The 13772-nt window shown below is 53.7% G+C and overlaps 1 protein-coding gene across 1 annotated transcript in view; it reads right to left on the bottom strand.

Annotated features, from left to right (window-relative positions):
* Nucleotides 1–13772, bottom strand: part of PTPN23 (protein tyrosine phosphatase non-receptor type 23) — a 72900-nt gene that overhangs the window by 8721 nt on the left and 50407 nt on the right. Inside the window, exons 18-24 of the mRNA XM_081163459.1 lie at nucleotides 12667–12818; nucleotides 11833–12012; nucleotides 8408–10679; nucleotides 5735–5919; nucleotides 3786–3890; nucleotides 2476–2614; nucleotides 934–1047 (exon numbers count right to left, since the gene is read on the bottom strand). Of these exons, the coding sequence (XP_081019585.1) occupies nucleotides 934–1047; nucleotides 2476–2614; nucleotides 3786–3890; nucleotides 5735–5919; nucleotides 8408–10679; nucleotides 11833–12012; nucleotides 12667–12818 (3147 nt within the window). The remainder of the gene's footprint in view (nucleotides 1–933; nucleotides 1048–2475; nucleotides 2615–3785; nucleotides 3891–5734; nucleotides 5920–8407; nucleotides 10680–11832; nucleotides 12013–12666; nucleotides 12819–13772) is intronic.

Here is a 13772-nt window from a genome sequence, read left to right as displayed (position 1 = left end):
AAGTGAATGCAATGACTGGTGACTGGGGGCGGCCGCCGAGACCACATAACACCGGTCTTGAAAGACCTACATTGGCTCCCAGGACGTTTCCAAGCACAATGCAAAGTGTTGGAGCTGACCTTGAAAGCCCTAAACGGCCTCGGTCATGTCTCCACCCCCATCGTTCTGCCCGGACAGTGAGGTCCAGCTCCGAGGGCCTTCTGGCGGTTCCCTCATTACGAGAAGCCAAGTTACAAGGAACCAGTCTGAGGGCCTTCTCGGTGGTGGCGCCCGCCCTCTCATCAGATGTCAAAGAGAAAAACAACTACCTGACATTTAGAAGACACCTGAAGGCAGCCCTGTTCACGGAAGTTAATGTGTGTCATTTTAATGTATTCTTAATCTTTGTTGGAAGCCGCCCAGAGTGGCTGGGGAAACCCAGCCAGATGGGCGGGGTACAAATAATAAATTATTACTATTACTACTGCTACTACTATATTATTATTATTATTATTATTATTATTATTATTATTATTATTATTATTATTATTATTATTATTATTATTATTATTTCCAGTCTGTCTTCCAAAAAGAGATGGGATTTCTTGTGCCATGGGATGCATTTGATAAGACAGCCTCTCCTACTATTTAAAATTTCTAACCATTGACCAAACGTGGGCTTTCAAAACGGCGGGGACGGCTGCTGCTGCACCCCCTTGCCAGAATTAATCCAGCCAAGCCCAAGCGAGATTTTTCTGAGAGAGAGCACTATGCCCGAGTCATCCCAGATACAGGAGAGGCAGCTGCGAGGGCACAGGAGCAAAGAAAAGACGCTCTGCACATGGCCAGAAACCTTCTCTTTTAACGCTCTCCTATGACCTTTCGCCACCCCACTCCTGTTTCTGTGCAAGCGGAAGGACTCTCCACCCACGCCTGCCCTCGGATGCACCCTACCTTCTGGGCAGCGCTGCTGGCAGGCTTGCTGGCGGAGGGCGCCGTGACCCCGTGTCTCTGCAGCACCTGCTTGGCATGCTTCAGGAGAGACTCGTAGCAGAACTTGAGGTGGAGCTGGAAGAGGAGGAGCAGCCAGGATTGAGGGCCAGACATTTCACCTCAATGCATTTAGATCCCGCCTTTTTCTCAAGGCGGCTTACGGCATTCGGGAAAAGCCTCATTGCAAAGGGTTGGGCTGGATGACCCTCAGGGTCCCTGGTCCCATGCTACAGTTCCCCGATTCCATGAGAAACATCATTGTAAAATGCAAAACCCAGTTAAAAAGTGTGGTTTACAGCACAATCAAACACATTCAGAGCCAGCAATTGAGAGACCAGTTGCAGGCCAGTTGTCCGCATGGTCTGTGCTTGTTCTTGAAGGTCTGTCTAAATAGGGAGGTCTTAAACCTACTGGGATGCGGGTGGCGCTGTGGGTTAAACCACAGAGCCTAGGACTTGCTGATTAGAAGGTCGGTGGTTCGAATCCCCGTGACGGGGTGAGCTCCCGTTGCTCGGTCCCTGCTGCTGCCAACCTAGCAGTTTGAAAGCGCATCAAAGTGCAAGTAGATAAATAGGTACTGCTCTGGCGGGAAGGTAAACAGCATTTCTGTGCACTGCTCTGGTTTGCCAGAAGCGGCTTAGTCATGCTGGCCACATGACCCAGAAGCTGTATGCCGGCTCCCTCGGCCAATAAAGCGAGACGAGCGCCGCAACCCCAGAGTCGTCTGTGACTGTACCTAATGGTCAGGGGTCCCTTAACCTTTACCTTTAAAGGTAAAGGTACCCCTGCCTGTACGGGCCAGTCTTGACAGACTCTAGGGTTGTGCGCTCATCTCACTCTAGAGGCCGGGAGCCGGCGCCATCCGCAGACACTTCCGGGTCACGTGGCCAGTGTGACATCGCTGCTCTGACGAGCCAGCACCAGCGCAGCACACGGAACGCCGTTTACCTTCCTGCTTTAAAGCGGTACCTATTTATCTACTTGCACTTAGGGGTGCTTTCGAACTGCTAGGTGGGCAGGAGCTGGGACCGTAGACGGGAGCTCACCCTGCCGCGGAGATTCGAACCGCCGACCATGCGATCGGCAAGCCCTAGGCGCTGAGGATTTACCCACAGCGCCACCCGCGTCCCCTAACCTTTACCTTTACAGCACAATAAAACACATTCAGAGCCAGCAATTGAGAGACCAATTGCAGGCCAGTTGTCAACATGATCAGCACTTGTTTTTTAAAGGTCTGTCTAAATAGGGAGGTCTTAAACCTACTTGGGGAAAAGATCACAAGGAGGGAGCCAGTCAGACCTCTCTTGGGAGGGAATTGCCAATATGGGAACGGCCACAGGAAAGGCTCCCTCTCGTCTTACCAAGCAACTGGGCCTCAAATGTTGATGCGACCTGGACAAGGCTCACACCCAAGGGTCTTAGCACCCAGCCAAGATCTTTTAGGTGACCCAAGGCTCATGGGCGTCACCCACGGCAGCTCCACTCGCACCCCACGCCCCGTACCTTCTCCTGCAGCATGTGCTTCCTCTGCTGGCGGATCTTCTTCACCAGCTGGGGCAAGTCCGGGATGCTGTTGCCGGCCTCCACTTCCTGCATGGCGGCGTACAAGAGGCAGAAGGCGCCGGTGCGGCCCACGCCAGAGCTGTGGGGGATGCAGAAGGTGAACAAGATGCAGAAGAGGAACAGAAGAGGAACAAGTCCAGCAACAGGCACAGACCCAAGTTTGAGAAACGATGGGCTTTCTCCATGCAGGGCATAATTTTTACGAATGTCTTGCTGTGTTGCCTCTTTCTTGCCTTTCTTCTAGAACAGCCTTTCTCAACCATGTTGTTGAACTACAACTCCCATCACCCCTAGCTAGCAAGGCCAGGGATGATGGGAGTTGTAGTCCAACAACATCTGGGGACCCACAGGTTGAGAACCGCTGCTCTGGAAAGTCCCAAGTGCTGCAATTGTTCCTCTGTTCCCTTGATCATTTTGCTCACCCTTTTCTGAAACCTTTTCCAACCCTACAATTTCCTTTTTGATACAGTGGTACCTCGGGTTACAGACGCTTCAGGTTACATACGCTTCAGGTTACAGACTCTGCTAACGCAGAAATAGTGCTTCAGGTTAAGAACTGCTTCAGGATGAGAACAGAAATCGTGCTCTGGCGGCGTGGCAGCAGCAGGAGGCCCCATTAGCTAAAGTGGTGCTTCAGGTTAAGAAAAGTTTCAGGTTAAGAACGCACCTCCGGAACGAATTAAGTACTTAACCTGAGGTACCACTGTGCTGGACGTGGGTGGCGCTATGGGTTAAACCACAGAACCTAGGACTTGCCGATCAGAAGGTCGGTGGTTCGAATCCCCACGACGGGGTGAGCTCCTGTTGCTCAGTCCCTGCTCCTGCCCACCTAGCATTTCGAAAGCACGTCAAAGTGCAAGTAGATAAATAGGTACTGCTCTGGCGGGAAGGTGAACGGCGTTTCCGTGCGCTGCTCTGGTTCGCCAGAAGCGGCTTCGTCATGCTGGCCACATGACCCGGAAGCTGTACACCGGCTCCCTCAGCCAATAAAGCGAGATGAGCGCCACAACCCCAGAGTCGTCCACGACTGGATCTAATGGTCAGGGGTCCCTTTACCTTTACCTTACTGCTTTTTCAGGCACTCCAGCTACAATTATCAGGTGGCAGGCACAGGCAACAATACACGGCCACTTGCAACGAAGCCATCGTGGCAGAGGGGCCCCATAGCTGCCACTTTTGGGCTCGACGGGTTATTGGTCTGACGCACTGCGAGGCTCCGAGTCTGCTTTCCAAGTCTGGCTGTTACTGACCTGCAATGGACGACGATGGGGGTGTGGAGCGGCCGCTGGTGGAGGTAATGGCTGTGCACCTCCTGAATGAAGCGAAGAAGGTCCCCTTTGCTGTCCGGGAGGCCACTGAAGGAAGGGGAAGGAGGGAGAGAGAGAAAAATGAAGCAAGCATCTTTGCAAACAGGATTTTGCTGCAGCTTGCCAGCTTCACTGCTACCCTCCCGGATGATCCCTGTTCCTATAGTTCAGTCTTTCTCAAACTTGGGTCCCCGGCTGTCATTTGCAGGAGCCAGCCAGCAGTAAATCATGCCTTGCAAGTTGGAGTTAACGCCTTATTAGCAAAAAACAGGACCTGCACAGGAGGGATGGGTGCACAGAAGGGACGCGGGTGGCGCACGGAAAGTGGGTGGCACTGTGGTCTAAACCACAGAGCCTAGGGCTTCCCAATCAGAAGGTTGGCAGTTTGAATCCCCACAACGGGGTGAGCTCCTGTTGCTCGGTCCCTGCTCCCGCCAACCTAGCAGTTCAAAAGCATGTTAACGTGCAAGTAGATAAATAGGTACTGCTCTGGCGGGAAGGTAAACGGCGTTTCCGTGCGCTGCTCTGGTTTGCCAGAAGCGGCTTAGTCATGCTGGCCACATGACCCGGAAGCTGTACGCAGGCTCCCTCGGCCAGTAAAGCAAGATGAGCACCGCAACCCCAGAGTCGGTCACGACTGGACCTAATGGTCAGCGGTCCCTTTATCTTTACCTAGCAAAAACAGGACCTGCACAGGAGCACCAGGGCTAATGAGTAAATGGAAAGCTGAAACAATCCCAAGGATGATTGGATATGCAAAATGAGTGAATATATACAGTTGGCAAAACAAACAGCAGGCATAAGATTACAGGTCAAATCAAAAATTAAAACTAGAATGGCAATGCTTCAAAGAATACATGGAAAAACACTGTTAAAAAAAGTGTGTTGCTATGCATAGATTAAGGTTGTAGAGTATACGAGAGGGAGATATTTGGAATTGGATATAAGATATCCAATTCCAATGGATATATTAGGAATGCAATCCTAATATTTAATATATTTAATATAACTCATAAAGCAGTGGTTCTCAACCTTGGGTCCCCAGATGTTGTTGGACTACAACTCCCATCATCCCTAGCTCACAGGACCAGTGGTCAGGAATCGAGACGTGGTGGAGGAGAGTCATGGGTGGGGGGGGGTGTACTTATGTACTGTCAAATATTTCTGTGTATTTCTGATTTACATCTGTTTATTGCTGGTTTTCTGTTCCTTTTTTTCTTTGTATTATCTAATAAACAGAAAAGACAAGACCATCTCCGGTAGGTGTGGCCCCCATGAAGCAGTTGCGGAGGTAGAAAATCCCCACCGCAACATAGCTGCCGAAATCTCCTGCTCTCCAGGGCTGTTCCCAAGCAATCTGAGACTATGCCTGGCCTTTGCTCCTCCCACTTCATGCCGCCCCTAGTCCTGGGAGACAAGCAGGGAAGGGGAGCTTGTCCCAGCAGAAGTGGGAGACACCCGTGACTCTCCACCAGCCTGACTCATTTCTGCCTCTCTCTTCCCACCCTCCTGCTTCAGCTTCGGCCTCCAATTCTGGACTTCTCTCTATCACAGACTCTCCCTGCTCACTGTGCCCTGTTACCTCTTCAGCTTTTGACACGGACCACTCATTGTCGTCCCGCCACCGCTCCCTAGGCTCTGAGCCTCCCCAGCTGGTTCCTCCCACCATCCCCCTGTGTCCAACCAGTCTGTGACATTGCTGGACTACAACTCCCATCATCCCTGGCCCTGCTAGCTAGGGATGATGGGAGTTGTAGTCCCAACGACAGCTGGCGACCCAAGTTTGAGAAGCACAGCTCTGGCTGGGCCAGGCAAGCGAGGCACAGCCAGGCCCACCCCTCATCCTCAGCCTCTCCCCACCGCCCTCCTTGCATGGGACAAAATTCACATACAGCTCCGGCCAGGAGGAGAACTGGAGGTGGATAACGGTGCGCTTCAAGCTCTGGTCTCGGAACTGCAGCGTGATCATGCGTTCCACGTGGGTCGGGGTGGCCTTCACACTGGTGAGGACCAGGGTGAGGAGGCCGTGGACCATGGGCTGGCCCCGCTCCGTGGGGAAGTAGCGGACCACCTTTTGCTGCAGGAGAGAAAGAGAAACGGGGGGATGTCAGGAGGAGAAAAGGAGGGCCATGGCAGAGGACCTCCAGTGCCACCATTTTGGCCTTGCCCCCCCCCCAATGGTTAGAAGGCAGCAGGGGAAGTCTGAGATACTGGCATCAGTTAGAGAAAACAGCTGCCATCAGTTAGAGAAAACAACTTCGGCTCCCCAAACTTTTTGGTTCTTGGTTCCGTGAACTCGTCAGCCTGCCCTCCTCTATGAAAAACATAGTTCAGAATAGCGGTTTTGCCCGACCCCGCTAAGGAAGATAACACAATTCAAAAAAGTAAAAATGAAACGCACATCTATTCAAAATCCAATTAAAACCTGAATGAACTTGATACTGGGATAGCAGCTGTTCCAAGGTCATTTACTGGGGGTAATCTCCCCACCGGCCGTGCTCTAGGATCCTGCTGTTGAGGTTATGGGGAAGCCACATTTATTTCATTTATTAAATTTGTATACCCCCCTACACCTGCGGATCTCTAGGCGGCTCACAACCCAAAACGACAATGTATTTACATTCGATGAACTACAGTTAAGCAAAAAGCCGAACCGTCTCAAATTCTTCCAGCTGTGTGTGTGCCTCAGGGCCAACTGTGGTTAATTTACATCAGGCACCCCCAAACTCGGCCCTCCAGATGTTTTGGGGCTACAACTCCCATCATCCCTAGCTAACAGGACCAGTGGTCAGGGATGATGGGAACTGTAGTCCCAAAACAGTTGGAGGGCTGAGTTCGGAAATGCCTAATTTATATCATAATAAACTATGGCTTAGGACGCGGGTGGCGCTGTGGGTTAAACCACAGAGCCTAGAACTTGCTGATCAGAAGGTCAGCGGTTCGAATCCCCGTGATGGGGTGAGCTCCCGTTGCTCAGTCCCTGCTCCTGCCAACCTAGCAGTTCGAAATCACACCAGTGCGAGTAGATAAATAGGTACGGCTCCAGCGGGAAGGTAAACGGCGTTTCCGTGCGCTGCTCTGGTTCACCAGAAGTGGCTTCGTCATGCTGGCCACATGACCTGGAAGCTGTACGCCGGCTCCCTCGGCCAGTAAAGCAAGCGGAGCGCTGCAACCCTAGAGTCGGCCACAACTGGACATAATGGTCAGGAGCCCCTTTACCTTTAAACTATGGCTTAGCACGATGCAAACACCTGTGGCATTCTATTTAGGGATTTAACAGTTTATGCCCATAAGGCTTTGATGATGAAGCCTAAGCTGGTTGGCAAATTCTAAGCATACGCCTCCTTAGGAACGCAAGTCACTTTTTTCTTGCAGTCCATATGCAATACACATTACATTAGAGGAGGATAAAGCATTTGAGTGTCTTCCTCTCTCCTTCTCCCCAAGCTGCAATCACAGGATCTGGTGCCCAGGGTCAGAAGCCGGAGACTCTCAGGTTGCTTTAAAAAAACAAACTAACAGCAAGTCGCAGGTCCTCAGGGCTGGGCTTAAAAGAATATAAAAGCACAGGGAACATCTGTGGAATCTGAGTGCAATCCATTGTGGGGGGGATCACCCTCAACATGACCCCAACAAAGTTGCCCCTAAAACCTGAGGAAGTCTGTTTAAATCAGAGAAAGACCTACATTGGCTCTCAGTAAGTTTCTGAGCACAATTCAAAGTGTTGGTGCTGACCTTTCAAGCCCTAAACGGCCTCAAAGGCCCAGTATACCTGAAGGAGCGTCTCCACCCCCATCGTTCTACCCGGACACTGAGGTCCAGCGCCGAGGGCCTTCTGGCGGTTCCCTCGTTGCGAGAAGCCAAGTTACAGGGAACCAGGCAGAGGGCCTTCTCGGTAGTGGCACCCACCCTGTGGAACTCCCTCCCACCAGATGTCAAAGAGAAGAACAACTACCAGACTTTTAGAAGACATCTGAAGGCAGCCCTGTTTAGGGAAGCTTTTAACGTTTAACAGACTACTGTATTTTAGTGCTTTGTTGGAGGCCGCCCAGAGTAGCTGGGGAGGCCCAGCCAGATGGGCAGGGTATAAATAATAAATTATTATTATTATTATTATTACTACTACTACTACTACTTTTTATTATTAAATAAAATTTATTAGTATTTCCCACACATGAAAAATATCAAAAAATAACAACACACAAAAACCAACATTCGAAAAACTAAAAAAGCAACAACTAAACAGCAACAAATCCATATCTTACAAGTTAATAATATAAACACTAAAAACAACAATAAAATCTTGACTTCAACTAATCCCATGGCACCTCATTTATCTCTCATTGTGTCTTCCTGTTTTTCTTATCATCTCTATCCTAACATCTAGATATAAATCCCTCTTTCTTATCCTTTCACTTCACAAGGTTATTCCAGCCAGATTTCTGTCCTTGAACCTTGGCTTTTTATCTTATTTTGTCTGTCAATTTGGCTAATTCTATTATTAGTATTAGTATTATTATTATTATCAAAGTACACTCGACTTGTGACAAATCCTTGCTCCTTACTTTCTCAATCTCCTGGTCAGAAACCAGCATGACGACGACAGACACCTTCTGCTCGTAAATCATGAGCCAGAAGTCGGAGGCGGTGCCCACCAGGGGGGCCTGGGTGGCGATGATGGCGGGGCAGTAGGAGGAGAGGTCTTCGACGCGGCTGGCGTTGATGTAGTCGTCCTTGCCCGACTGCAGGACAATGCGGTTCTTGTCGTAGGGCATGATGTCCTGGTGGCGGTTCTTCATGGAGTAGCAGCGGGCAATGGCGATGGACAGCTGGCGGGCGTCTTTCTCCTGGGCGTCCTGCAGCTCCTTCCAGATGCCGTCCAGTTCGCTGGCACTCCCCGAGGAAGGGGCCGGCTTCTCCAGGCTGCCCACCACGTCCTGGAAGCGCTCCAGCTCCGACAGGAGCCGCCGGATGTGCTCAGGCTTCTCGTAGGGGTCCTTCTCGATCAGCTGCACGGCTTTCGGCTTCAGCCCGTCCTTGGCATCAGCCTTGGTGGGCTGCAGGAGGGGCTGCCCCACCGAGGCCTTGGCGCCCCCGTGCTGGCTCTCGGGGCTGGAGGACAGGAGGTCGTCGGTGGACGAATTCTGCCGGGGGAAGCGGGAGGCATCGGAGGGGCCCTGCGCTAGTGGGGCGGCCCCGCCGGGCGCCAGAGAGGAGGGGGGCAGCTGCGGGAGAGGCCCCGAGGGGGGCAGGAGAGAGGGAGCTGGCAGGGTCAGGGAAGGCTGCGGCGAGGGCGCCGGCGAGGGCAAAGCAGCGCCCGGCACCACTGCTGCGCCGGGCATCTGTGCCAGGGCAGGGCTGGGTGCGGGGGGGACGTGGTGAGGGAGGGCCTGGCTGACGGGCTGGGGCTGCCCTCCCAGGGGCATAGGGGCCCCTGGAGGGATCTGGGGGGTCCCAGGGCCCAGGGGCGTCGGGCCGGCGCCAAAGGCAACCTGGGCCGGCGATCCAGGGGGCAAGGGCTGGATGGAAGCGAGCGACGGGCGAAGGGGAATCTGCTGCTGCTGTTGCTGCCCGGGCCCCATCATGCCCATGGAAATGTTGGGGGTGTGCGACACGGCCGTGGGGTAGGTCAGGGAGTGGGGAGGCAGGGCGTGGCCCCGAGGCAGCTTGTCGTGGGCCGGCCCAAGCTGGTAGTGTTGGGCTCCCAGTTGGACGGGGTGGCACTGTCCGAGGGCGGCTTGCGGAGCGCAGACCTGAGCCGGAAAGGGATGCTGGAAGGGCGGCGGCTGCTGCTGGGGCATTTGGGCCTGGGCCAGGAACTGGGGTGTGTACTGCTGAGGGGGCGGGCCGAGGGGCTGGGGGCGGGCCTGCCGGTCCATCGGGGGCTGGAGGGGTCCGTGGGGGGAGAAGGCCTGCGGAGGTTGAGCAGAGGAGTAAGGCGGCAGGACCTGCTGCATGAAAGGCTGCGGGTAGGGGAAGTGAGTGTTGGGGGTCCCTTGAGGTCCTGCGAAGCCACCCTGGGCAGCAGGAGGAGGCCCTGCCCATTGGGGGAGCGGCCCGGCCATGCCCCTGGGGGCCGTGCAGCTCGAGATGGGGGCCTGGATGCTGTCAACGGTGGTGGTGGCTGGCCGGACCCCCGGCGGAAAGCTGCCGGCGCCGTACTGGTGTGGGGAGGGCGCGGGAGGCCTAACTGCCAGAGGGGTGGAGTGGCTGGCCGGGAAGGCCCCGCTGTTGGGGGCCAGCTGCCCCATGCCGTAAACCATGCCCCCTGGGGGAGCGGAGACGGGCATGGGGAGGTGCTGCGGGGAGGTGTGCTGAGGGGGCAGAGCGTAGGCGGGCTGCACAGCTGGGCCCCGCATGACACTGGCGCTGGGTGGGTAGGCGCCTGAGGAGGGGGCAGAGCTCATCGGTGGTGGGGCTGCCTGGGGGGCAGAAGGCGGCATCTGGTGGGAGCCCAGCGGGTAAGGGGCTTGCGCGGAGCCGGCCGGGACTCTGGGCGGTGGGTAGTGCCTGTGGGGGGCACCTCGCCCCGCCGGGCTGAAGGGAAGCCTGGCCTGGCCCGGCTGGGGGGCAGAGAAGGCTTCCTGGCCAGGGGCCGCTCGCAGGCCGGCGTGGGGGAAGGCGGGGTCCAGACCCAGGGCGGCCAAGGCGTCCGGCGGCAGCTGCGCCAGGTGAGCCCCCAGGACTTCAGGGGGCAGGCTGCGGAGCTCCTCTGGGAGGTCGGCCAGGGAGAGGGAGCCGAGGGGCAGGGGGTCGGGCAGCTCGAGGTCAGAGGTCTTCTTCTGGAGCGCCGGCTTGGGGGTGGTGGGCCTGGCAGGAGGTCTCTTCTTCAGTTCCCTGCCAAGACAAGGCCACAGAGAAGCCGTGTGAGATGGGCACCCACTCCCAGCACCCCCTTGCCCCCAGAGGGTCCCTGAACAGGGACTACTGTAATTCGCTCTACACAAGGCTGCCCTCGAAACTGTCTCACAAACTCCAGTGGGTGCAGAATGCCATGTTGAGGCTCCTCACAGGGTCCCTGTCATGGGAGCATATTCAGCCAGTGCTTTTCCAGTTGCACTGGCTCCCGGTGGAGTATCGGGTCAGGTTCAAGGTGCTGGTCTTGACCTTTAAAGTCCTTAGGGCCCTTGTATTTACGGGACCGCCTCTCCTGGTCTGCCCCGCAGAGGACCCTAAGGTCCATGAATAATGATAGCTTAAAGGTCCCGGGCCCTAAGGAAGTCAGACTATCCTCTACCAGGGCCAGGACCTTTTCAGTGATGGCTCCGACCTGGTGAGATGCTCTGTCCCATGAGACCAGGGCCCTGCAGGATTTAACCTCCTTCCGTTGGGCCTGTAAGACAGAGCTATTCCACCTGGCCTTTAATTTGAATTCAGCCTGATCTTTTATTTCCCTTCTCTTCCCTCCCCCTTCCCTTTTATGAAGATCACCCGCTCTGAGACCCCACAGCTAATTCTCCCCTGACCTCCTCGCTGGCCCAAGTAGGACCAATTCAGCCAGCTAGCCCTGGGGATTATCTGTTTGACTTTTGACTTTAATTGTTATTCATGTTTTTATACTGTATTTTATGCTGCTTTTATAATTATGTATTTTAAAGTGTTTTAAATTTGTTAGCCACCCTGAGCCCGGTTTTTGAACTGGGAAGGGCGGGGTATAAATAAATATTTATTATTATTATTAAAACCCCAGGTGTCTGTATATATTTTTAAAAAAACCTGGTGTTCCGATCATCACCTAAACCAGCCTTTCTCAATCTTGTGACCCTGGATAGTGTTGGAATACAATTCCCACCATCCCGGATTACCCTTGTTTTAACGTCACATTTTACAGTTAAACTTTGGAACTCCCTGCCACAGGATGGCCACCAACCTGGATGGCTTTAAAAGAAGGAGGGACAAATTCGCAGAGGAGAAGACCAACAATGGCTACTAGCCAGGATGTCTCTGCCTCCACACCCACCCACTTGCACCCGGAGCCAAGCCACCTTACCTCTCCAGGAGCTGCTGCCTGAGCACCTCGGCTCCCTTGCAGGCAGTGCGGGATTTCTCCAGCAGTTTGGCCACTTTGCTCTCCAAGTCGGCGTAGAAATCCTTCCCTTCCTGGGATTTCTTCATCAGGTCCTCGTAAGCCTCATAGGAAGCCACCAGTGTCTGCAAAGAGGTGTTCCACCTGGGGGGACGGCAGGAAAAGAAAGGTTAGGATGAGGAAGAGGGGCGTTTGCAGGACCACCCAGAAAGAAGAAGAAGAAGAAGAAGAGGAGGAGGAGGAGGAGTTTGGATTTGATATCCCGCCTTTCACTCCCCTTCAGGAGTCTCAAAGCGGCTAACATTCTCCTTTCCCTTCCTCCCCCAGAACAAACACTCTGTGAGGTGAGTGGGGCTGAGAGACTTCAGAGAAGTGTGACTGGCCCAAGGTCACCCAGCAGCTGCATGTGGAGGAGAAGAGACGCGAACCCGGTTCCCCAGATTACAAGTCCACCGCTCTTAACCACTACACCACACTGGCTCTCAGAAAGCGCGCAGAGCCAGGAAAGGCATTCACACATGCCTGGGCACAAGGGCTGAGCCGTACCAATCGACAAGTGTACACCCCTTTGCGCATGTGCGCACACACTCGCTTCTCAAGACAGGAGCCCAAGCACTGTGAAATTTAATCCGCCATTCTCGTTGCACCAATAATCTCTGGCTGCTGCCTCCCTGCTGGCATCTAGCTGGCAGAACATCAAACTTTTGCCAGGCTGCCAAGCCTCCCACCAACCACTCCTCAGGTTTTGGACACCAGAAATCCAAAAAACGGCTTCTCTTCCTCCCCCCGGCCACTCACTTGTGTTCCACCTCTGCCAGGACCTTGCGCACGGCCGCATACTTGACGTTGGCGTCCGTCAGGGCTTTGAGGATGTTCTCCTGGGCGGTCAAGTTCTGTTCTAAGTAGACCTTGATCTGGTCATATTTCTTCAGCTGCTCCTCGAAGAGTTTCTGGAGAGAGACGGAGGAGAAGTCAAGGCAAAGCTACAATAGGCTGGGGAGGAGGGAGAAGGGGATTCTGGGAATTGGTTGACGCAGGGAGAGGAGGCCGGTGGGGTGTGTGAAATGCACACCAGAGCATCTTTTAGGCCTTTGGGTTATCGGAGGTGCGGAGAAAGGGCCACAGCTCAGTGGAAGAGGGTCTGCCTGGCCAGCAGGTGGTCCTGGGTTCAAGCCCAAAGGGCAACTCCAGGTAAGGCTGGGAGAAAACCCTGCCTGAATTCCTAGAGTGCCTGCAGGGTTCCTAGAGAAATTCAACACCCTCTTCAGATTAGACTTTCATTTTGATGGGTGCAGAAAAGGTACTGTGGTACATCGGCTTACATACGCTTCAGGTTACACACTCCACTAACCCAGAAATAGTACTTCAGGTTAAGAACTTTGCTTCAGGATGAGAACAGAAATCATGCTCCGGCGGCACGGAGGCCCCATTAGCTAAAGTGGTGCTTCAGGTTAAGAACAGTTTCAGGTTAAGAACGGACCTCCGGAACGAATTACCGTATTTTTTGCACCATAACACTCACTTTTTTCCTCCTAGAAAGTAAGGGGAAATGTCTGTGCGTGTTATGGAGCGAATGCCTGTGGGTGGCGGGGGGGATCTGCTGCAGTCGCGAGCAGAGGATCCATAGTTCCCCTTCCTTCCCTCCTCCGTGGTTACAAAGCATGGATCCACATGGATCCTCAGGATTTTTGCATTGGGCTACTCCAAACTCACTGTCATATCACATGTCTGTGGCCACGGCATGAACCACAAAAATCATATATCTACTATTTCATTTAGAATAATTTTTTTCTTGTTTTCCTCCTCTAAAAACTACGTGCGTGTTATGGTCTGGTGCGTGTTATAGAGCAGTGTTTCCCAACCTTTTTTGGGCAAAGGCACACTTGTTTCATGAAAAAAATCTC

The sequence above is a fragment of the Podarcis bocagei genome (assembly GCF_964188305.1).
Source record: "Podarcis bocagei genome assembly, chromosome: 12".
Classification (NCBI taxonomy): domain Eukaryota; kingdom Metazoa; phylum Chordata; class Lepidosauria; order Squamata; family Lacertidae; genus Podarcis; species Podarcis bocagei.
Note: the sequence above shows the minus strand (reverse complement) of the source record. Positions and strands in the feature narration are given on the sequence as shown.